Source organism: Centroberyx affinis, unplaced genomic scaffold (assembly GCF_046629955.1).
Source record: "Centroberyx affinis isolate AG114_WGS23_722 - 3 ecotype Tasmania unplaced genomic scaffold, CSIRO-AGI_Caff_v1 ptg001859l_1, whole genome shotgun sequence".
NCBI classification, from domain to species: domain Eukaryota; kingdom Metazoa; phylum Chordata; class Actinopteri; order Beryciformes; family Berycidae; genus Centroberyx; species Centroberyx affinis.
In genome coordinates, this window is record NW_027280237.1 from 5,001 (window position 1) to 30,338 (window position 25,338).

At 45.4% G+C, this 25,338-nt stretch overlaps 1 protein-coding gene across 1 annotated transcript; it reads left to right on the plus strand.

The window, feature by feature from the left end:
• The first annotated feature begins 3,084 nt into the window (after positions 1–3,084).
• Positions 3,085–23,786, plus strand: LOC139653045 (kin of IRRE-like protein 1). Its single transcript, XM_071529992.1, has 15 exons — positions 3,085–3,124; positions 6,212–6,361; positions 9,378–9,527; positions 9,618–9,775; positions 10,435–10,585; positions 12,020–12,125; positions 12,775–12,923; positions 13,170–13,297; positions 14,604–14,730; positions 15,105–15,205; positions 17,132–17,348; positions 17,943–18,050; positions 19,166–19,293; positions 19,551–19,664; positions 22,651–23,786. Exons 1-15 carry the CDS (start codon positions 3,085–3,087, stop codon positions 23,353–23,355), a joined length of 2,532 nt encoding a protein of 843 aa, XP_071386093.1. The 3' UTR covers positions 23,356–23,786.
• The last annotated feature ends 1,552 nt before the right edge of the window (positions 23,787–25,338 follow it).

Sequence of the window (25,338 nt, forward strand, 5' to 3'; positions counted from 1 at the left end):
ATTGTGTCAGTGGTCCTCACTGGCTGTAGCCATGGTAACAATGTCTGTAACAGAGGTTCGGTACAAATAAAGCTCTTCAGATGTGAAATGCGTGTATGAGAAGAGCCCCAGAGAATGGAAGGGTAACACACATACACTACTCTGGCTGCACAGGCACACGCATTCATCGAATGTGTGTGTGCACACCTTCACGGGAACATGTGCACTCTCTCACACACACACACACACACACACACACACAGTAGTATGAAAATGGACAGACAAAGAGCGCAGGAATAATTTCCCTCCCGCCATTTCCAAATAAACCTGTTTCCACAGCAACCATTTTGATAGTGGTGCGCACGATGGAGAAAGCGAACAGGGAAGGAGGACAGATGGAGGGAAATTGAGGTAAATACGCTCGGAGGGGAGGGGAGGTGGAAAGGTAGACGCCGAACAAGGGAGTAAGGTGGAGGGAAAAAGGGGGGGAGTGATTATTCCTAAGTAGATGCCGGCCAGACAAAAGGAACAGAGCGGGGAAGGAGTAGGGGGCAAGGCCACAAAAGAGGGGAAGAAAGAGAGGGGTCGCCGACTGCTAGTAAGGGGGAGGACGGCAAGGTAAGATGACAGAGGAAGGGAGAGAGCGGGCAGACAATGCGGCAGACAAAGGCAGGAGTCTCCGTCCCGTCCCTCTCTGGCTCTTTCCTCCCTCTGTCCTAATCTTCCCCCTGCTCCCTCCCCACCTCCAGGAGTCACCTTTGTGTTTGAGTGACACGGTGTCAGCAAGCTCAGCAGGTCGCCTCCTTTCACTCTCTCACCCTCTCTCTCTCCCTCTCTCTCTCTATCCCTATGTCTCTCGCTCGTTCCTATAGCGCCGTCACCATGGTGATGGGTTATTATGGCCATCCTGCCAGGCGGCCATGTTGTTGAGAGAAGGCAGGCACAGGTGGTAGAGTTCCCACAGACAGACAGATAGATGGATAAACTGGGAGAGAGAAAACTACATACAAACATACATGTTTTCATACATACATACATACATACAAACATACATGCATATATACATATATACTGTACATTTGCATAATACATATATATATATGCCTAAATATATACATGTTTTCATACATAAATACATATATACATACACACAAACATATATACATATATAATGCATACTTACATACATAAATATATATATGCATGCATACATACACAAATACATATACTGTACATACTGTACATATACATGCATACATAAATATATACATACAAACATACATACATTCTCATACATAGTGCTGCATAAAACCTTCATATCTCAGCTTTTCTGCAACTACGACAAACAGCCCTATTTGTGTTTTGAATAGATTTCCTGGGCTAAAAGGGGAACTTAACCCAAAGAAAACTCCAATATTAAAGTTCCAAGCTTCTCATGCCACAGGAGCGACAGATAGATGAAGACACAGATAAATCCATGCAGTCGGTACCTAGACTGATCGATGGACCGCACTGTAATAAAACTTAAGTTCAAAGCCTGCGAGATGTACAGTCCGACACAGCGGATAAGGTGAGGGCGAGTCGGTGCTGCATGACTCCTATGGCTGCAACTTTGTCCTGAAACAATGATGTCATCCTGCTCCATCACACTTCACAGCTTTGTCTGTGGACCTCGTCGTCCCTTTGTTCTCCCATTCCTGCATCTCATTTTCAGGCGGTCCCTCCATAACGCCGACACATCATCGGCCACACACAGCGGCGATATGGAATTAGACAGATAACAAAATCAATTTGGAGCGGATTGACTAATAGAGAAGGGGGGAGGGAGGGGAGGGAGAAAGAGAGAAATAATGAGAGACCAGTGCGGCCGCCTGACTATTAATTGGATAGGTGGAGGGAGGATGAGGTCATTGAAAAATGTTTTTCAGAAAAATGGGTGTACCGAACACAAGGGAGGGTTTCATCAGACAGATGCACATACGCGTGTGCACACACACACACGCACATACAGAAAACTTTTTTTGGGCAGTTACTTTAGACGTCAGCTGTTGCTATGGTGACGCAAGTCTGTGATCCAACCGGAGCGCGGGATTGGCTGGAAAGGAGCGAGGGAGAGGAAGGCAGGGGGACTTTGTCGGAGGGGTACAGAGGGGTACGGGAAGGGGGGGGGGGGGAGAGAGAGAGACAGACACAAAGATAATTAGATCGATGCATAACAATCCATACAAATGGGATTTTATTAAATAGCGTTTGATTCCACGAGACTTAATGCCACCAGTGAACCTTTCCCCAGCCTTCAGTGTTAAACTCTCACTGGGTTGCATCACTTCCAACCTCGACTCCTGTCCCGTACGGAGAGGCGAGGCGGGCTTGTTTTTAAACGGTGCCAAACGAGCCTTTTTTACGTTCACCACCCTAACAGCAGGGTGTTTGGCAAATTAAGAAACGGGGGGGGGGGCATACGAGCAGCACGCTTACCAAAAATAACTCTGTAGGGGGGGGGGAGGAGGGACAGGAGGGGGAATTGTATGCATATACCCTTTCAGTAATTTTCAGCAACAAATGGACGGTTCATTGCCTTGCTATTAAAACGGCAGCGTGTGGCGCGAGAGGTGCTCCCCGGCTAAACTGCTGCGGTGGCTCACACTGTGGCGGTGTGTGGCCGCGCTCTGGGTGAGTCACCCGGCGAGGCTGTGCGTGCTTCGCCTTTGGCTTTGTGTCTGCTTTGACAAGCCGGGGGTTGGTGTCACACTGTCTGCAGGGGCTGTTGTCCTCGGCCCCAGATTAATCCTAATCCCTTTCCAAACTTCGACTAGGGCCACACTTAATCCCAGACTAAACTGAGAGCCGTCCCCAGCGGAGATGGAGATGCTCGGGTTGACTTTATGATTTAGTCCAAATCGCGGTGTAATCCATGTTCAGGAAACCGCCCCTACGTGTCGATTATATGTTTGGGGTTTAGAGTGGCTGTGTTTGTGTGTGTGTTGACAGGATATGGTAAGCCCGTGTGGTGAAGGTTAGGTCATCTGCGCTGCCTGTGTTTGTTTGTGTGCGTGTGCGTGTGTGTCCACGCTTATGTGGTCATGGTCACAGTTCTTCGTGACCATGGTCTTTGTGCGGACAGGGTGCTCGGAGTCTCCCGATGGTATCTTGGGGATCAGTGACTCAAGGAAATCAGGACACACTCTAAATTTGTCACTGCAGCATAACCCACATAATGAAAGAATACAAGCTCCCGTTCTCGCATGCATACACTCTCCTGTCTTGTCTTTGCTCTGACTGCTCTCTGTGCATAGATTTTTCTCCGTGGCTTAAAGCACACGCACGCATGCACATACACACATGTTGACAAGTGCTAACTGGGTAATATGGAAATTGGAATGAAATGAGCACATGTTTAAATGAGTCAGTGTTTTCAGTCTATTTGTGTCATTGGGCCCGCAATTAGCCGCCTTGCATGGGTGTTTTCACTGCAGATTCTGTAGCCTCCACTCAGGAGTATTCAGTTTGGATTATGTTTGTGGTTTACTGTGGCAGTTGAGGGAATACCTCCAGCTAGCAATGTCTAAGGTGGTGGAGGGAAGGATTTGCTTGCCCTCAGGCTACTATGTCGAGGTTTCGGTGTAGGGTGAGCCCAGCTAAACTCACTTTACGCCCCTTTTTATTTATGAAAAAGGCTTACACATATTTTAAGATGATACAAATTCATACTACACATTAGAGTAATTCGTATCAAGCCAATGTAAGTTACATGAAAATCGGGTGTATTCGGGAAAATAAAGGAGAAATTGATACCGTCATCTACAAATATTGTTTTTGTTTATATAGGCAGTAGTTTTTTCCAAAATATCTTGTATACCGCAGATCACAACCAATCCACCTTTTCATTTGCCACTACATCACTGTCATATGTGCTTCTTGACAATGATGCATGGCTTTTGTGACTGATATGATCATGCTTCTTCTTTATCGTTTGCTTTTATTTATCACACTTCATCAGTCCTGTTAATTTTGGCGTTCCACAGGGATCAAATTTAGGGCCCCTGTTGTTTTCTTTTTGTTTCCGAGCTGAATTATCCATAGGTATGCATGCTGCGAAGCTCCGTCTATATCTGATTCCCTTTTCATTGTGTATACTTGCACTTCTCCTTTATCTTCAGAATATTAATGCGCTGCACTGTCAGAAATCATTGCTGTGATCGGTACAGAAATCTTCTCGCATGACTGAGTTTTTTTGTATTATCAGGCATATTGTACCTCCGCAAATCACACCAAATCTGTCATGATTGAGGCGGGGGGGCGGGGGGGTACATGCCTGTGTATGAAAGAGAGAGAAAACATGTGAGAGATAGGGACCGAGGGTCATGAAGAGGGGGTGTGGGGGGGGGTGATTCAGAGGCATATGGCAGTTGTTAAGAAAAGTGAGAGAGATGGGAACCTTCAGAAAAGTGCTGCAGGGCTCAGAGAGAAAAGTGTGAGAGAGAGAGAGAGAGGGAAAGAGGGATAGAGAGTGCGAGAGAAGGAGAGAGAAAACAAGCGGCAAAAAAAAAAGTGAGAAGGAAAGATGAAAATGGTAGGAGGTGGAGAGAGTGAGGAAAAAAGTGAGAGAAGAGAGAGATGGGTGAACGACAGAGAAGAGTTGGTAGAAGAGAGAGAGAGAGAGAGAGAGAGTTGGATTGTGGGGGAACGGGAGAGAGAGAGAGAGAGAGAGAGAGAGAAAGTGCTGGAGGGCTGATATTTAATGTGATAAATGAGTTGTGACAGTCCGCCTCTAACCCCCTTCCAACCAGCGAGGAGGAGGACCACAGAAATAGAAAGCATTATGGGTAAAAGGACATATACAGCATTATATATGTATATAGAAAGAGAGCGGGAGATGCGTACATAGAGAAGAAGGAGAGGCAGGAGAGGGGAGAAGCGGTACAGGCAAAAGGACATACGTAGACAACATTATGGATGTACAAAGTGAAGGAGGAGAGTGGGGATGCATACATATAGAGGGAGAGGCCGAGAGTGAAGCAAAGCAATTTGGGTAAAGGACATACAACATTATAGAGAGAGAGAGAGAGAGAGAGAGAGAGAGAGAGAGAGAGAGAGAGAGAGAGAGAGAGAGAGAGAGAGAGAGAGAGAGAGAGAGGTGGAGGGGTGGGGGGGTACAATGCAGCAACGGGTAAATGATCCACTGTACGAGATTCTTCGAAATAACGAGTGGGAGAGGGAATCGGGAAAGAAGAAGAAAAAAAAAAATGAAAGCGAGCGAGAGAGAGAATGGAAACAATGAAAATTTAAAGCGAGACGCAAATCCTCCACAGTGATTGCCTCTCCTCCATTGTTTGGGTGTCATGTCTTCAAGGGACAGCTAATTACAACTTGTCATCATACGCCGTGGAACAATAGCGAGGGGGGGGTGGGGGGGGGGGTTTCCCTTGTTTTTCCTCATATTAGACAGTCAGTCGGTGGGCCAAAACAGCGCAAGATGAATGCGGGCCTATCTATCCGTGGAAGTGGACTAGAGGGCTGGAGAGAGCGAGAAAGAGAGAGAGAGAGAGAGAGAGAGAGAGAAAGAGAGAGTCTACTAGACAATGACAGCCACTGTAGTTTTGGTGGGGAGTGGAAGCCTGGGAGATGACTCATAGGGAGGAATGAGGAGAGAGGGAGAGACAAGAGCGAGGAGAAACAGAGGGGAGAGAAAAGACGAGAGAGGAGGGAGGGAGGGAGGGAGAGAGTTTGAAGAGCGAAGAAATAAAAGTCATGCGCGAGAAGAGAAGAGAAGGGGTGTGAGAGACCCTATGGCTGAAAGTTGTCTGTTTGATCTCCCAGCTCTCCTCTCCTGAGTCAGCTTCTCTCTCTCTGTCTCTCTCTCCCTCCCTCTCTCTCCCTCTCTCTCTCTCTTTCTGTTTTCCTCTACTTTGACACCTCCATCTATCTTTCCACCGCACTCCTTACTCCTCGGCGGCGTTCGGTTAGCGGCGGTAAGCTATCGTGCGATCAAAGATTGCATTCCATTGCGGCTGAGGGGAATGCAGTTTTTTAATCAATTAACCACAAAACCACAGATGCAATAATATGCTATATCTGTGGTTCGGGCCATTTTGCAGTGGCTTCGCCTCCAGTGTGTATAAAAACAGCAAGAAAGTCCCTAACTTATCCCTCTTTCTCTTTCCTTTTCTCCCCTTCCGCATTCTCCCAATCCCCATTCTCTCTCTCCCTCTCCCTCTCTCTCATCCTCCAGTGTGGACAGCGAGGTTCTCTCAGGAGCCGGCAGACCAGTCGGTGGTGCGGGGCCAGAGGGTGATCCTGTCCTGCGTTGTCTTCAACTACTCGGGCATTGTTCAGTGGACCAAGGATGGCCTGGCCCTGGGCATCGGAGAGGACCTCCGGGGTGAGACATCCGCCCCGGCCTCCTTCAGCCAGGGGTTCGCTGTTGGGGGCGAGGGAGCGGGGGGGTTGATCCAGATGGGTTTTGGAAAGCCGATAGCGATAGTTTTTGGATTGAAGCTGAATGTTGTGCCAAATACCATACCAAAAAAATCCCCCCAAAATTCATTAATTCAACCTTTATTTAGTTCCCAGAAGAGACACCAAGGGTTGGGACCCCCTTTTTCGATGGTGCCGAGGTTACAACTACATAGAGTCACAAGCAACAAGGAAAAAAAGACGGAAAGAAAGGCAAATAAAAATATGAAAAACACATAGATTCCCATAGATCAGTCCGTCCTCCTAAGGGAACAAATGAAAGATAACAAAATACAAGGATTCAGTGTTTCCTCCAGAATTGTGTTCTTTGCAGGATGGAAAACCTTCTGAAACACTGAGACCGTCATGGGACGCTAAAACTCTCCATTAAAACCCCCTAGCAAACATTTTGATACAACAGCCTGCAACACCATTGAAATCCAGTGTAAATATAGTGCTAGAATGAAAGTTGAGACGAAGTCCATAGTCCATAGCTGCTGCCTGCATCGTTTTGTGAAATCGGGACCTAAATATCAGTTCAAAACAGTCTCCAAAGCTATTTCATATGAATTTGTACCATGCCATAACATTATATTGTGTTGGTATTGAATTTGAACACCTCCGGCTCATCAAAGTCTGTCAAATGCTTGCTGGGCCATGCAAAGGAAATTCTGACACTGACTGACACCCTTGAATCATATCCTCACCTCCATCATATCGGCAGTGGGTGACAATTACTGGCTGATATGCGAATTGGAAAGGCCAATATAAGCAGATATATTGGTCTAACCCTATGTAGCTCTCTCCCCTTACTGTATTATTGGGTCTTTCTCTTTGCATTTTTGTCCTCCATGATGAAATCTCAGACACCGCTCATCTGATTTTGACAAAAATTGAGGGAATGATGCATCTCATGACTGCGTTCCAGTATTTTCAAAATTACACTGATTAGCCCAAGGGGGGCTCCGCAATTACCGGTCAAAACAAGTTGGCATATTTGTTACTGATTGGCCCGGAGGGGGACTGCATCATTGGTGACATGCTGTTGCCTTGTGTTTTTCTGAATTTCTGGCCTTTGTTTTTCCTTTCCTTTCCTTTCCTTTCCTCTCCTCTCCTCTCCTCTCCTCTCCTCTCCTCTCCTACTGTACTCTATGATTTTGGAGTGCTCTTTTTTATTTTCTGGTTCTCTAGCCCTTGTACTCAGTTTTTCCTCTCCTCTCCTCTCCTCTCCTCTCCTCTCCTCCTGCATCCTACAGCGTCTGTCATGCTATTCTCCACCTCCCATTCCCTTTGCGGCCTCCTCCTCTGTGCTCCCTTGTCCCCTTTTTCTTCCTCTCCCTCTCACTCTTTCCTTCTCTCAGCAGCCTCTGTTGTGCTGAGCCCTCTCTCCTATTCTTCATTTAACCTCCCTACCTTCTCTCTCTTTCTCTCTCTCTCTCTTCCTCTCTCTCTCTCCTTACCTTCAGCTCGCCTGACACTCTCTCAATTCTCCTCTGTCCTTCTCTCTGCCTCTCCTCTCTCTCTCTCTCTCTCTCTCTCTCTCTCTCAACCCTTCTCTCCTTCCTCTCGTTCTCTCTTTCTCTCCTTCCTTTCCTCGGCTGCTCTCTCTCTCCTCATCTGTCCCTTCGCCATTCTCTCTCGTCCTTTCCCTCTCCCTTCTTTTAATCATATTGTTACTGTAATGGTCCAGTGCTTCAAGCCAAAGCTTTTAAATAGAAACATGTGAATGAACACTGGGCGCTTCATGCACACATACACACAGCGTGTATGTGTGTGTGTGCTTGTGTGTGTGTGTGTGTGTGTGTGGCTCTGTCCCTCTCCCTCCCCTCTCTCGGCTTTTCATACGCTTTCTCGCTCTCGACATGTCACATGCAAATGCACGTATATACAAGGCACACACACACACACACACACAAGCAGGAACAAGGACACACAAGGTTAGGGAAGCAGCAAAACCCAGTTTGGAGCGGTCAGATGGAAATGACAACGTAGAATTTCACATGCAATCTACGTCTCGGCAGCGAACATGAATTCTGCACCACGGACGGGAGTCGTTTTGAGTCCTCTAAAACGTCGCTGTCATAATGCATTCATCTCCCTCCCCCCCACTCCCCCCCCCCCCCCCCCGTTGGTGAAAGAGAGCATGGATGCCACCTAATGGCGAGAATGCACAGCAGTGGCACAGCTGTGCTGTGTGGCGGATGGGGGAAGGGAACCGGAGGACCGGAGAGGTTGCGTTGCATGTGTGTGTGCGTCTGAGCATGGATTGCGGCCGCGTGAATGTGTGTGTTTGTTCATGCGTTTGTATTGGAGCTTCGTGCGTGTGTGCGGATCTCTCGCATCATGCGTCCATGTATACGCGTATCTGTGTCTGTCTGTTTGCCCCTCCATCTGTCTCTCCCTTTCACTTGCTTTAACTCTCTCTGGCTGCGTTCCCACTGCAGCCGAATGTGTCTGAATTCAGATTTTTTTGCCCTCACATGTGACACAGATCTGATGTTTTCTAATCAGTGTGAACAGCAAAAAGCTGCATGGAGTTGCATTTTTTCAGTTCTGATCTGGACCACATGGATATGTGGTACAAAATCAGATCCTAAGGCATGCAACCTACATGCAACTTGTATTTGTACTCTCAAATCAGAATTTGTCAGCGTTGCCATGACAATAAATCAATCTTATGTCATTCACCTGAGACAGTTGTAATAATTTTGACACCACAGCAGCTTGACTGAGCAGCATTAGTATGAAGAACAAGGAAAGGAAGTCAAATAGCAACTTAATTGGATACACAAAAATGGATGTGATGTCTTTTGTTGTTATCCTAGAGTAGATATGAAGAAAAAAATCTGAAATTGAGCACCAAGGCCTGCAGTGTGAACCTTGCTTCTGTGCCCAGTATACATGTGTTTTACTCTTTCTGGATGTATCTGTGTGTCTCCCAGCCTGGCCCAGGTACCGCGTGTTGCGTGTCCAGGACTTGGGCCAGTACAACCTGGAGATCCTGTCGGCCGATCTGTCCGACGACTCCCTGTACGAGTGCCAGGCCCCTGATGCCGCCCTGAGGTCCAGGAGGGCCAAACTCACCGTCCTCAGTAAGTTTCAGTGCGTGTACCGGTGTGAATGTGTGTGTGTGTGTAGAGAGACGGTGTGCGTTTCTAACTGTCACCTTCTCTCCCCTCCAGTCCCCCCAGATGACCCGGTGATAGATGGGGGTCCGGAGGTGTTGCTGAATGCGGGGGAGTCCTACAACCTCAGCTGCGTGTCTCGAGGGGCCAAGCCGCCCTCCATGATCGAGTGGCTCAAAGACGGCCTGCCTGTGGAGGGGGCTGCCAGCACCACTGTAAGTCTACGAAAACGACACACACACACACACACACCTAGACACACTCCCTCATGAACTGTATTTATGGTAAAACCTGCTGTCTTCAAGAGGCAAATTCCGGTCATTTAGTCGGAAGTGAGAGGAGCGCTATCAGGCTTCATCACTTGATACGGCACTTGAGAAACTTATTTTCATCATATCTGATCTTTATTGAGAAGTGTCTCATTAATTAAAGGAAGTAAAAGTTCCTATATTCACACCTTTAGCTGCGAGTTTTCACACAAGTCCAGTAATCGTCCACCTCTTTTAGCAAAGAGATGAGACTCGCACGCTAACATTTAAGGGAAAAAGCTTCATGAAAAAGAATGAAAGAATGCAGAGATCAAGAAAAACTGACTCATTTAACCATTAAGTACAAAAAGGTGCAGATGCGTTTCAATCTCACGTGATCGTCATCAGTGTCCGGACACAATATTTTTCTTGATATTGACATTCTTTCATTCTTTTTCCTGACTTTTTTTCACCCATCATCATCAAATACTGGTATTTCTAATCTCTTCAGTGTTTCCAATTGACCTACGCACCCAAGGAATCTCTAGCTTGTAGCCTCTTTTTTCCTGTGATTCTTCTTCTGATTCCCTTTGTCCCTCTCTCTCTGTCCTCCAACCCACCACCAGGAGGTGCTTCCAGACAGGAAGAGGGTGACCACGCGGAGCTACCTGCCCATCCAGCCCGTCGACACCGACACCGGGAGGAACTACAGCTGTGTGTCCACCAACCTGGCTGTTCCCACCGGCAAGAGCACAACCGTCACCCTCAACGTACACCGTAAGCACTGCTGGACTCTTAAATCTGGAATGTATGGGCAAAATGTTGAGGGAAAGTCAATGTTGACCCAATGAGTATAACAAACACTGCTTTGTTGGAATGCATTTGTTCCTTATAGCTCATGTTATCCACTGTATTACCCATCCTTAACGAAAAATAACTGTAGTAATCCTATAGTAAAGTTGAGAAGGATACTATACAGACAGGTAGGGCTGGGTAATATGGTTGAAATCAATATCATGATAATCATAAGGATTTTTCTCAATATCAATATATATCACGATATGGTTCATGTATGCAAAATCACGTTAAATAATCAAATGAATGTTCATCTAATTGAACTGAATGGTAATGTTAGGTGTGATGTCAAACAAAACTGAAATTTTCAAATAATATTCCTACCATACCACATTTTATGAGACTTTTTAAGTAAATTTGCTTGTCATCGTCAATTTAGACAGCAGAAATGTGTGTCACGATATCAAAATACATCACGATATGATTCCACTGAAAGACGATAAATGATAATATTGAATGTTCGCCCAGCCCTACAGACAGGTACAGGTAAAATACATAGGTATATATAGCTGCCTATAGGAATATTATAGGAATACTGATACCATAGGAGATAAAAATACCATGAACTAGGATAACATCACTATAAACTCACTATTGAGTACCACAGACTCTCTATAAGTCCCTATAGGAATATTATAGTGATTTTTGTTTGCGTTCATCTGGCAATGTTGCCCAGTTGTTTAAAAATAACACCCATATATTATGGTCTTTAAAATCCACTTAAAGATCACACTAGTGAGTGGGGCCAAACCAAATTACAATGTGCTATATGTCCCCTGTGTATGTTGGAAGGGAAAGGCTGTATGCAAAGAAGGGATCTGGCCAACACAGTTAACTTGGCATCACGCCCAATCAAATGGTATTATGTGGCCTTTTTAACTGTGTAACTACTGTGTGAGACTCAGAGTTATGAGATTAGCCACTGCTTTCTAGCGGCTGATAATGTAATAACTGCTGGGTCGCAAATGTAATAAAAACTGTTTATGTAATAAATTGCCGGCTAATGTAATAACATCATCAGATGTTATCATGTTATGCCACTTATAAAGCAATCATTTCCAGTTAATGAAGCAATGCATTACACTATCAAGGGGAAAAAAAAGACAATATCTGTCTGAAGATGTAATTATATTATCCGGAAAATTACTGCATTAACTGGTTTTATTTTGACTCATTTATAGGGACATTGCATTATATTTTAAGTTATTGCATCAGCCAGCAGTTACATGCCTATATAGCTACTAATGCATGGCAGCCATTTTGCACCAAAATGGCCTCCACATTGCAGCACAGATGAACTGAGGCTGTTGTTATGTGAGTGTAAGTGTGCGACCCGGTGTGTTTCCTCCCTCACAGACCAACCAACAGTGACCTTGTCCATCGAGCCTCGCTCCGTCCTGGAGGGGGACAGAGTCACCTTCACCTGCCAGGCCAACGCCAACCCTCCCATTATGGGCTACAGGTCTGCATATCCACATTGAAACAGATTCACATTTTATATCTCTATTTAGTATTTCTTTCTGGTTTTGTATCCATTTATGTTTAAATTCAGGTGGTTTCGCACTGTGCTTCATTATAGTGCTTTCTTGAGAGTGTGAATTGATTATTGAATTGACCTGCAGCAGCATATGTACAAAAATATATGACCATATATTATGAAACAGAAGTAAATAATTTCTGAACAATAAATCCTGGCTAGCTGTTTCAAAATGTAAGTTAATATACAGTATTTATGTGTAATATATCCACTGATTAGCACTTAAAAAACAGTTTAAAAATCTCACTATATCTGTGACTAATGTATCCTGGGATAAGCTCATATTTCAGTCCATATATATAGTCCATATCTCATGTCAAATATGTGTCTCTACCATGTAAATTCAAATTTTCATGTAAATACATGTAGAAAATATCCGAAAGTGGACATTTTTGCAATATTGCCATACATTTCCTCCACATATTGTACATATATATACGATCAAAAGATACAAGATTTTTATATGTGTGGTTTCCATATATGGCGATACATCACATATGTTGTTCAAATGTATGTATTTTTGCGTGTATGGGGTGGGTGTCTGTGCTCATAACGCGGTGTGTTTTAACCCTAGGTGGGCTAAAGGTGGCGTGGTGCTGCAGGGTGCCAGGGAGAGTGTGTTCACCACCAAGGCCGACCACTCCTTCTTCACTGAGCCCGTCTCCTGTCTGGTCTTCAACGCCGTGGGGAAGACCAACGTCAGCATCCTGGTGGACGTCCACTGTGAGTCTTCGAATACTCTCTCTCGGCTTGTCTAGTCTTTTTTGTCCCGTCTTTTGCACTCTGTATTTCTACTTTTTCCCCTAATATCTTTAATTTCTTTGACTAATTCTTTGACGGCATGGATTGAAACCCCACGGTCCCTTTTGACACCTCTCCCTTACCTTAACTCTCTGACCATCTCTCTCTCCTTCAGTCCGACACTATTCCATTAATACTCAAATACAACATCTCTCTTTCTTTCTCCAGTCGGTCCGATCCTGTTGGTGGAGCCCCAGCCGAAAACAGTAGACATCGACTCTGATGTCAGCCTCAACTGCAAATGGGCCGGCAACCCTCCGCTCACCCTCACCTGGTTCAAAAAGGGATCAAACATGGTAAGAGTGCTTAGTCTCTCATACCCTTCTGTTCTCGTATTCATACTACTTTCTTCATCCGTGTTCAGTGAAAGAGTAATGCCAGTTGGCTGCCTGTTTCTCAGTCAGTCAGTTAATGGCATACTTGCCTCTACACCTACCTTTGTAGTATCTCTCTTGTCCTCATGTCATGATCTCTTTCTCTCTCTTTTCTTATATTTACTCCCCTCTTCTCTTTAGATTAGATATGAAACTTTCATGATCCCCGTGGGTAAATCATTGCTGCAGCAGCAGCAGCAGCAGCAGCTGAGAATAGGATATAAAGGGCTTTCAGGTGACATCACACTCTCGCCATATTGGAGGTCCTCAGCTCTCAGGCAACAGTGAGAACAGCTGATTGCTTTTCTAAATGTACGACTTGGCCGTCCCAACAGAATTCAATATACTTGATTTCTGTGCTGTTTTTGACTGGGAACTGATCCCCACTGATAAATTGTATCAGTATCAGGTACCTATCGGCTTAGCTTAGCAATCACTATGTTGTTGTTAACACAACTAGCTAATGTAACTATTAGAAGCTAGCGTTAGCAGAGGCTAGTTGCATGTTAACAGCTGTTTGTTCAGTTGTTAACTGAGCTGAGTATTCTCAAGTTCGAGAGTGTTTTGGAGTAAAGTAGGACTGAAGACACACAGTTAGTAACCTAAATTTGGAAACAAACCTACCTTATCAGCCTATTCACTTTACTGAACTGACACCCACACCACAACAGTCTTGTTCAGATAGGCTAGTTCTCTTTTTCTAGGTTGTTATATACAGTATTTAGCCATTATTTGTGCACAGCTTTAGTGGACCTCCATGATGGCGGCAGATGTGGTTGTTGATTGTTGATTTGTGATGCAACTGCAAAGCCTCTGTTGATAGTACATATAGACAGCAGGTTACTTAAGATAATACATCGATTACAACAAGAAACATATTGAGAATAATACACCAGAGAAAATAACTAAAGATGTGGCGTTTGTTGACAGATTTACATGTTAAACACGGATGTGCAAGTGTGCATCACTAGCTATTCACATGACCAGGTGTCAAGGTGGGGGATTAAATACACAGTAATACGTCCAGACATGTATGCCTTGTAATCTAGTGACATTATATATAGAGGTAACCTATATAAAGAAATTGGGCTTGCAAATGTGCGTTGGTGTTTTCATTAACCTCTCATCTACGTACACGGCAATTTCTTTTTTATTTTTACCTACTCTTTTCTGTCATTTAACTGACTTTCCTCCTTTGTATTTGCTGCCTTCTTTTCCTCCCTCGCAGGTTCTCAGTAACAACAACCAGTTGTATCTGAAGTCCGTGAGCCAGGCGGACGCCGGCCAGTATGTATGTAAGGCCATCGTCCCACGGATCGGAGTAGGAGAGACCGAGGTCACGCTCACCGTCAACGGTCAGAACACATCCACACAATTTAATACATCGCTGCTCTTAGATGAGAATCTTGTACTTCCAAAAGGTCGGCTTTTCAGGATTTGAGAAAAACACTCTTACTGTATGTATCCAGAGTGATGTCCAGTTATTTTTGACATCATTACAGTGCCTCTCAAACCGGCTTGGTTATGAAACGCACTTGCCACATAAGCAAACTTTCAATTCAAAGAAAAGAAAAACGCCACAGTGGGATGTGACAGCAGTGATATTCCTCTCTTACGCTTTCACAGTTTGATTTTTTTTTTGATAGTAGAATCTCTTTTATTTCTCTCTCTCTCTCTCTCTCTCTCTCTCTCTCATTCACACCCACATTTTCTCTCTTTGTTGGTGCAGGTCCTCCCATCATCTCCAGCGAGCCCGCCCAGTATGCGGTGAGAGGAGAGAGAGGAGAGGTGAAATGCTACATAGCCAGTACGCCTCCTCCGGATAAGATTGTGAGTGAAAGTGCCTCCCCCAAGTAAAACCCTAAAACGTCAAACAAGAACAGAAAAATTGAGAAAAGTAGAGTTACAGTGCTATAAAACAATAGTTTAATGTGCTAAAACCATAAAGAACATTGCCAATCCCTTATTTACACCTTCGAAATTTCAACCCAAGGGTAATTATTCAGAAGAAAACGTCAAAACGGAATAGCTTTGGTGGCAAAAAAGCACAACCTTTTTAGCCCGAAAGCGACTTGTATCCTACTGTTACTGTATCTCCCTCTACCTAAATGGCTGATAAATGCTTTCAGGCACCGTCCCCTCTCTCCCTCTGAACGGTGACTCACCCCCAAAACGCTCCCAGAATTCCTCCTCCTCCCGACCCCGTCACGTAAAAAACAAACCAACACGAACATTAAGCCGGTCCGCTTTTAGCTCCTGCGTCAGAAAACCAGCCCCGGATGCTTTTCTCCAGTCAACTGTATCACGGAGACGCAGTCATAGTAGTTCCTCCGCTGACTTTGATCCGTCCTGACTCACGGCGGCGCGCCCCTTAATGCAGCCGGCGAACGCGGGGGGGGGGGACAGAAAAAGATTTATAAAATATGAAGGATGGGAAGAGGAACAGTTGTCCCGGTAAACGCCACGGCCAGGAGATTCTTCTTCTCTGGAATAAATGGGCAGATTATGGGAACATGTGGCCTTATGCATAATTAACCCCGCCTTGGTACAGTACTTCGATGCTGAATAATACAGCTGCTTTTAGCGGTTTTCAAGCTGGAGAGTGTGCAGGATTCTCGCTAACTCAGTCCCCCCCCCCCCTCCCCCGCCCCCCGGCTCCTTGCCCCGGCCAGGAGACAAACTGTTGCTGCTCTTAGGATGTCATGCAAGGTGTGTGTTTACATGTGAGCGTGTTCTTGATGTAAAGGTATGGGGTGTATTTCGGTTCTGCCTTGTGTGTGCGTTAGGGTCAGACCGATATATTGGGTTGATTTTGGGTTTTTTTGTTCAAAATCGGATATCAGCCTGTCATGTCGTCCACCTCTGATGTGATGGAGGTTCCTCCCTGACCGCAGCTACAAAAAAAACAATCTTTGAACATTTTATTTATTCATTTAATTGCTCAGTTATGTTTTTTGTAAATTAGTTACGAGTCACCTTGCCTTAAATAGCAGCTAACCCAATGAAAAGAATTTCATTAGTCTGGATTTCAGTGGAGAGTTTTAGTGTCCCATGATGGTCTAAATGCTGTTTCAGAGGCTTTTCCACCCTGACAAGAACAAAATGGTCAGATTTAAAGATATTGAATATCAGCACAAAATATTGGCTAATGTCTTCAGTCAAAAAATATTGGTATTGACCTTTCAACAACCCATATTGGTCAAATGCGTGTGTGGAAGCATTCATGCATGAAACTGTGGCTGAGCTGTGGGTGATCTGATGGTTTATATTTGGCATTTACAGAAGTCACATTATAGTGCTGTTTGAAGTGGATTGGCTTTACTGGTGGAGGACCTGTAATTGTAATCATTACCAACTGCATCTGTAATTTGAATCCAGTACGAATCTGCCATGTCTGTCATTTTTACAAGTCTGGAAATTTAAAAATCTGAAGCAAATTACCTACTGTTTCTCAGCAAACTGATACTAGCAATCCAGTTTGAATCTCCATCTCCTTGCTAAAAATGCGTTGAGTTTCTGGCGTCCAGTAGATAAGCAGAGATGTAGATCATGACTTTTTACATCCAGGCTGCTAGGAGCAATTTTAGGGAAATCACTGAGATCCTTTATTCTGAATGAATGGAATTACAGCGTGTAAAAATGACATTACAGAACCTCCCTCCCGTAAAACCAATCCGATCCAAATAGTGCTTAACTAACTGTGATATAAGCTGATGTGAGCTCCCGTGTGTGTGTGTGTGTGTGTGTGTGCTGCAGGTGTGGGCGTGGAAGGAGAACGTGTGGGAGAAGGAGAAGGGGACGCTGCTGGAGAGGTACACGGTGGAGCAGAGCAAGCCGTCGGCCGAGGGCGGCGGCGTCCTCTCCACCCTCACCATCAACAACGTCATGGAGTCCGACTTCCTCTCCACCTACAACTGCACGGCCTGGAACTCTTTCGGCCCGGGCACCATGATCATCACGCTGGAGGAGACGGGTGTGTGATCTTCTGCTGATAGCTGATCGATCGTTATTTATATATATATATGTGTAGCCAGCTTACGGTAATGCTAGCGCACAGTTGTATTGAGTTTATATGTATTGCCACTTTATTCACTGCTTCTTTTGAATACTTTATTTTGCAATTTCATACAGTAACACAGCAACAGAAACTTCAGACAATGAGGAGACATCAGGGAAATAGCAAAGGAGAAAAGTCTTTCTCCTTGGATTTTCTGTTGATGCAGTTTGAGTTTCTGTCTGTTCAGCCATGGTGGCTATCGCTGCTCATGCTCACTACCCAGTTCTTCTGCTTTGTATCCCTGGAAACAGCTACCAGACACCGGGTGTTTAGAACAGCAAATGGAAAAGCTTTCATGAACTGGATATAGGTCGAATCACTGCTGTGTTATATTAAGAGCTATATTAAGAGTTATATTGGAGATAGAGAGTAGCAAAATGGACATTTATTTATATGAAAATGTTATGGATTATGTCTTTAACATACCTTTCACTCCCATCCATTCCTCCTCCTGCCCCCCCCCCCCCCCCCCCCCCCTCTCTCTCTCTCCCTCTCTCCTCCCCTTCTCAGAGGAGGTCCCAGTGGGGATAATAGCCGGTGGGACGGTGGGCTGCACCATCCTCTTGTTCCTCTGTCTGCTCGTCCTGGTGCTTATCTTCTACCGGCAGCGCAAAGGCAGTGAGTCACAACCATACTTTCCATGTACTTAACACATATTAACACCCAATCTGCAAGTACAGCAGCAGCTTCCATGCAGCTATAATGTTCACTTTTTACTTTTCACTGTATAGTATAACAAATCCTAAGTGTTTTATGTATTGTATATATGTATTGGCTCTATTATATCCATCTTAACAAGTCATTTGCTCTCAAATTCAGCATTAAAAACTTATATTCCTTAAAACAAATGAAGAATTCTGCAAATGAGTGGTGAATATTTCCACGTTTCCAATGCAGTTTCACTTGTTTCAGGAGTTTCAATTCGATTTGCACTGGAAACAAGTGAAATTATCTAGGGATGAACAATTCATTTAATGTAGCATGGGGTCTTAAAATCTTAAAATTTTTCTTAAAACAAATGAAACATCCAAAATCTGCCATTGCGATGAGATAATTTCACTTGTTTCAAATGAAAATCAACATATTTCAAGAATATTTTTGAATCAAGTGGCATTTTCTTGATACTAGTAGAGTGATCTTGCTTTATTCTGCCTTTTTTGACTGAAATGAGTGAAGCTGCATTGGAAACAAATGGAATGAGCTCACCCCACTGGCAGATTTTTTCACTTCTTTTAAGAAAATTTTGATTTTAAGATTCCATACTAGACAAAATGACTTGTCAAGATGGACGCAAAGAGACTCTCCTGTCTGCATCGTGCGTTACCTAAACACTCCCACTGAGCAATTTTATGTTGATTAGACGTTTAAAACACGTCTAAATGGCCCATAGCCGTCTAGGCTAAATTAAGTTTAAATGGGGTTGAAAAGTGAAAGTTTATTAGATGTCTACGTCTTAGCTTGTATTTACAGATGTTTATTCATTGTAATAATGTATTTACTGCTTGGTCTAAAATAGGTCTATACATAGCCGTAATGATCCTGGGCTATATGAGAGCTAAAGCATAGACGCAACGCTGAAATCACGTCTTTTGCTCAGTGGGCTCTCCGTCTACCATATGGATGTCGGTGCCCTCTGAACCCGCTCCTCGCGCTCACAAAAACACACACACACACACACCGGCGGCGGCGGCGGGCATCCAGCTGCATTCAACCTCGCTGTGTTTTGCTTCCAGGTCGGCGCGGGGTCACGCTGGGTAAGCCCGACATCAAGGTGGAGACGATAAACAAGGAGACCCACAGCTTGGAGGAGGACTCCGGCAGCGTGTCCACGGCATCGCGCATGGTCAAGGCCATGTACTCGGTGAGCAGCGGCGGGAAACTGTTTACACAGCCTGTAGTCGTAGAAAAAAAAAAACTAACTCCGTAACCTCTCCCTACGCCGCACTGTACCTTTGAATAAAAAAACAAACTCTAGCATTTCCCTCTTTTTAACGCTCTCTTAATTCCATTTTCCCCTTTTTCCTTTCACATTCTTCTCCTTTGCCTCCTTCCCTCTTCTGTTTCGTTATGGCACCTCCTCTTTTGTTTTTGTTTTTTTTTTGTTGTTTGACGGTTTAGTTTCTCCCCTCTGTGTCCTTCTCTCCCTCCAATCAGCCCTTTAAAGACGACATAGAGCTCAAGTCTGACCTACGCAGCGACACCCTGGACACCCGCCAGGAATATGACCTGAAGGTGAGCTCATACACTCGCAAAAAAAAAAACACCGTGGAGGTCTGTTCGCTTTCATTTCGTCTTCATCAGTTGAAAATCTGCAATCTTTCCCTATAAAAAGCCTCTTCTATTTAGTCTGTAACGCAATTACTGAGAAGGGTCACACGCACACAGGTAGAAAAATGCACAGGTACATTAAGGATGAGGTCAAAATAAACAAAACATCAACATAAAATCGTGACAAAGTGAGAGCGAAGGCTTGTGGAGTACATTTCCTGGCAAGGTTTCATCCTAATTATACCTCAAAGGGCTGAGAATATCCTAATCATTACTGACATGGTGACTCTGAGTGATGACTTTCATCCAATGATGTTCGGTATTTCTTTTCCGATGGAAGCGCCGTCTCCCAGGATGACATTGGCCGTATCCACCAGGCACAAACCATAACCGAGCAAACAGCATGTTAATGAAAAGTTTTACCCTTATTCTGCACTGAAGCCTCCTCTGTAAACACATGATCCCAAAAACAACATCCCATTTATTGAAGGTTTTGGCATCTCGGAATGTGTGTTCCACCGCTATCATAGTACTGGAGAACTAAGGGGATCAATCAGAATCAGTGTTATTATTCATAAGTATTGATTTTGCCCTCTAGAAGATGAGTGATTTTCAATACCATTTCAGTACCATTGCCAAATACCAAAATTGTACCAGCATTGAATCCAATACTGAATTTTATAAACTTTTGATACTTTGACCAAATGTGCTCTGCTGAAATTTCACCTCTAGAGGGCGCACACGTGCATCTGGCATGGAATAGTTAAAAGAAGACGAACAAGAAGGATTTGAACAGACAGCTGCAGTTTGGGGCTAAATGTCAAATCCAAGAACGCCAAGTCGATACTTGTGACCTTGTGGAGAAAATTCTTCCCCAAGTCGTCTTGGGGAGAGCGATCTTCTCATGAGAGTGAACACAGAGAAGCTTCCTTACAGTTTGGCATGGAGGCTCTTTCTCAATATGCGTTCTTTTGTCCTCCATGACGTGTTTACGTAATACCTAACTGCTGAAACTCCCAGGATCTTTATCCGTCCTCCGTCTTTTCGTTCTGTTTTGGAATCGTGCTTCAGCAGTTAGATCAAGTAAAACACATCATGGAAGACACAAGAACGCATACTGAGAAAGAGTCTGGCTCTTTGACAGCGGACTGCAGCAGTCATCATAAAAGTCGATTCAGTCCAACAGCTGAAAACACGGCGACAGAATGAAACTGGCAACAGAATCGCATGCCGCCTAAATTGTTTGAGAAACTGCTAACAGGAGTGAAATCTGGAACTATCTTGCTTAACGAGCTGACAAAGACAGACACCCAATCGTCATCAAAGGCCCTGTGAAAAAGTTGCTACAGAGATGTCCAAGTCAAGTGCGGTGGTTGTTTGCTGTGTTTTTGTAGTGCTGAATTGAAGTCAAAATTCTGCTATCGTGACAACATTAGAGGGGGCTGCTCTAGACAGAAACAAAAAAATTTTGCAAAGCAATTACTCCCTCTTCAATCCCCGGAGCCCCCCCCCCCTGCCTCCCTCTGTCCCCCACTGTCGCTTCAGCAGCGAGTCAACTAGCTCCTCTAATCACTTAGCAGGCTGGCTCACCCGTCCCGGAGAAGTTCAAAGAGGAATCGGACAAAGCAATAACTCAGGCATATTCTCCTCATTCGGCTGGCATGAATCATTTACACATTTTGACAGCGTTGTGTTCGGCTGAGGTGATGAATGCGTTCTCAAGAAGCGGTTAACACGTGAAGCTGCCAAAATGCTCTACTGAAACTTCCCCGCATGAATATTTTGCAAGGGCAAACACAGCAGCCCTCTAGCTGGAGTGCTGCCTTGGATCACTTTGAAGAAACACAGACATGTATCCACCCCAGGAGGTGGTTAGATCACCCTGACAACAGGCTGAGCCAGACTTTTTTTTTTTTCTTTTTCCCGGTGCCTGAAGCACCAAAGCAGAGTGAAACAAAGTTGGGGGGGGGGGGGGGGGGGAGTCTGGGCATGTGTGAGACAATGAGACAGACGGACCAAACGATAACAGAAATAGCAGCATCACACCAGGCAGCAGGGTCCTTCACCTGGACCCGGGTTCAAGCCCCTGCCGCAGTGTGCTTGAGCAAGACACTGAGGCCCAGATTCACTAAAGGTTTTAGCACACCAGATCACCAAAATGACCCAATCCAGATGCCGTGTTATTCAGTAACTGGGCGAAAAAAATGGTTATCTGGTCAAAAAATAAAATGTCTTTGCAGCTGTCATGGCCATTATAAATGATGTAACATTATACGTAAATGTCATTATTTTGCCCACATAATGTTTATTTATACACAAGGTCAAATCAAGATTGCGCCCAATTTACTAACACATACAAGATCTTTTGAAAGGTGGCGTGATCTCACATCAGATCAGAGAATGCCCCAATTATAAAAGGGCTTTAGGGCGCAAGGGTGCCAGCCTTGGTGGATTCATCTTGAAGCTGAAGCACGTAATTTGCACTTGCAGTTGGAGATGAAGGGGGCTGTGCTCTTTTCGAGGGCTTGTTCGCTCCACAACTTGATTTGCATGCATTTCTGAAAAAGACGGAAACTCTTCGTGCTCTTAGCTCAAGCAACTGACTCACAAAAAAAAAAAATTTACAAACTGCCCTCGCAGCACAATCTTAGTGAATCTGGACTTGAATGCCCACCGGCTCCAGGGCTGCTGTTCTGTAGCTGAGCCTGACCTCTGACCTCTGACCTCCCTGTGGAGGAGAGCAAGAGAAAAGAGAATTTCCCTATGGGGATCAGTAAAGCAGAAAATTATCATTGGAGAGGCCCTGTGACCTCAGGAATCTTTCTGCTGGCTTTTGTATTATTTTTATTGTACCTTGTACATACTTGTATCTTCTCTCATTACATCTTCTCTCTCTCTCTCTCTCTCTCTCTCTCTCTCTCTCTCTCTCTCTCTCTCTCTCTCTCTCCAGGACCCCACCAACGGCTACTACAACGTGCGAGCCTCGACCCACGACGAGGGCCGCCCCGCCTCCCGCTCCACCATGCACTACTCCGACTACCGCTCCCCGGGAGGAACGCCGGGGGGAGCCGCGTCCATCAGCAGCAGCGCCGGCGGCTCCGGGGCCACGGCCAGCGGCGGCGCCCCCGTCCCGCCGGGCCCCCTCACCTCCCCCGGCCGCCCGCAGGCCTGCTACGACCCGCGGCCCCCCTCCAGACTGTCCCACATCAGCTACGCCCAGTTCAACACCTTCACCCGGGCCGGCCAGAGCCAGCAGCCCCCGGCCAACGCCGCCCCCCCGGCTGGCGACTTCCCGGGGGACTGCAGCCTCCTGGACTCCGCCCCGCAGCTGGCCTACGACAACTACGGATACCCCTCCCACTACCCCACCTACCGCATGGGCTTCGCCCCGCCCAGCCTGGCCCCGCTGGAGGCCGGCCCGTCCTACGAGATGTACGGCGTGGGCTCCGGGGTGGCGGGCCCCGGGGTGGGGGTGGGGGTGGGTCCCGTGGGTCCCGTGGGTCCCGTGGGTCCCGTGGGTCCCGGGGGCCCCGCTCCCTCGGGCTCAGAGACTGGACTGGGGAAGTACGGCAGCTCCACTCGCTTCTCCTACACCTCGCAACACTCTGACTACTCCCACAGCCGACACACACAGAGGATGCAGACTCACGTGTGAGAGAGAGACGCAGAATCGCCTCACACTCTTAGCAGAGCGTGGGGGAAGCATCTTATAAATAGTGTCACACGTATAGAAACACACACACTCACAGATTTACATATTTTCACACACTTACACTACCCCGAACAAGCCCTACTCTACACAAACACACAACTACACAATACACAAAAACATCACACACACACACACACACACACACACAGACACACACACACACACATGCACACAGAGTCAGAGGAACATGCCCAAGAGACAGGGAGGGTGTGAGAAAGACAAGAGGCAGACAGAGAGAAAAGACCAGTGGAAAAAAGAAGGAGTCGTAGCGAGACAGGGAGGGGAAATTCCTCACGATTTTGAATTCCCTCACTCCCGATGTGTTCATATATCTGAGCTCTGAAAGAGCGGAGACGATGCAAGTCACAATCAAGACCGGGGGGGGGGGGGGGAAGCGAGAACTAGCGAGAAGATCCTAGATCTTTGAGTCGACATAGCCTTCGCTATGAATTTAGATTGTAAATGATGGGAGGGAGCGTCTTAAGGCAAAACTGACTGTCCAACATGCGAAACGCTGATCGGGAGAAACCTCAACCAGTGGAAAGGTCATTTCTGGCCACCATTCTTTTTTTAAATTTGTTTATGTTTTTATTTTTTGCTGGTTGTCTTATTCAATGATCATAGAGCACATATATATCCCAGAATGCCCTTCTCTACAGACGGCACGTGCCATCATGCCTGTTAGACGTCGGAGAGGAGGAGGAGGGGGGGGGGGGGTCATCGTTTTGCACTGCATCTACAGTATTCATGCTTAGACGTCCCTTATCTATATCTGTGTAATGTCTCTTTTTATTTGCACACCAGACTAGAGCTTTGTATTCTATTTTTTAAACATTTACAGAATTATTTTTGTCATATTTCTGTAAAGCGTGTTCATGTGTGCGTATGGACCAAAACGTGAGGGTGAGGCTGCGTGGGGGAAAAAAAAACAAAACAAAAAGACAAAAAACGGGGGGGCCTTTGCCTGGGTGATATTCACCGAGACGAAGCGGGAAGGATGTCAGACCGGAGCGGTTATACCAGTATATTAAGGAAAACCTCGTGCCAAGTGTTCATGTTGTTCTTCACCTTAGACCATTTATATGCAGTAGAAACCACGGAGCTCCTTCTATTGGCGAGTGTTGGCTTTACAGAACCGGGACACGGACATCGGAAGCGTTCGGCAGCCTGGACTCTTGATCTAGAAGCCTGGTGCAGACGGACGGAGAGACAAAACACCAGATGTCGGGTTTAGAACTGAGTGGCCTTATAGGGGAACGTGTCGTACATTTCCATTTTTTTTAAATCATTCCTCATCGTCAAGTCTGCCAAAACGGCCGGAGGAGAACGTGTATGGAGAGGTTCATTGAAGGCTCGTCCACAATATTGACATATAGTGGTGTGTGATTGCGCGCGTGTGTGTGTGTTTGTGTGGGAGTGCGAGAGAGAGAGAGAGAGCGATCAAGAGGGAGTGTGTGGGCGTTGGCGCGCACATCGATTTGTACAGTGTGTTTGTATAGATGTGTGAATGGCTGTGTGCGTATGGGAAGCATATACATGCAGCGCCCCACTTGTATGCATGTCCGTGTGTATACAGTATGTGTGTGTGCATGTCTGTGTGTGTCTACGTGCGCGAGTGTGCGTTTCAGTATATGTCCATATCATTTCTCTCACAATCCTGTTACAATACTTTTATACCTCTGGTAGGACTGTATCCTGTATTATTGTGTCTTTGAATTTAGGAAAATCCAATGTTTATCTTATTGTACTGTTCTTCGTAGCAGAGAAAACTGTTCAAAAGATGTACAACGAACGTTATCAAACTCTCATTTTTTAATTTCATTATCTTCAATATTTTTTAAAAATGGTATGTAATTATTTTTCCACAGTATTACATAAATAAAAGCACTGTTTTTTATAAAAAGAGAACTTTGTGGTCTTTTGGGG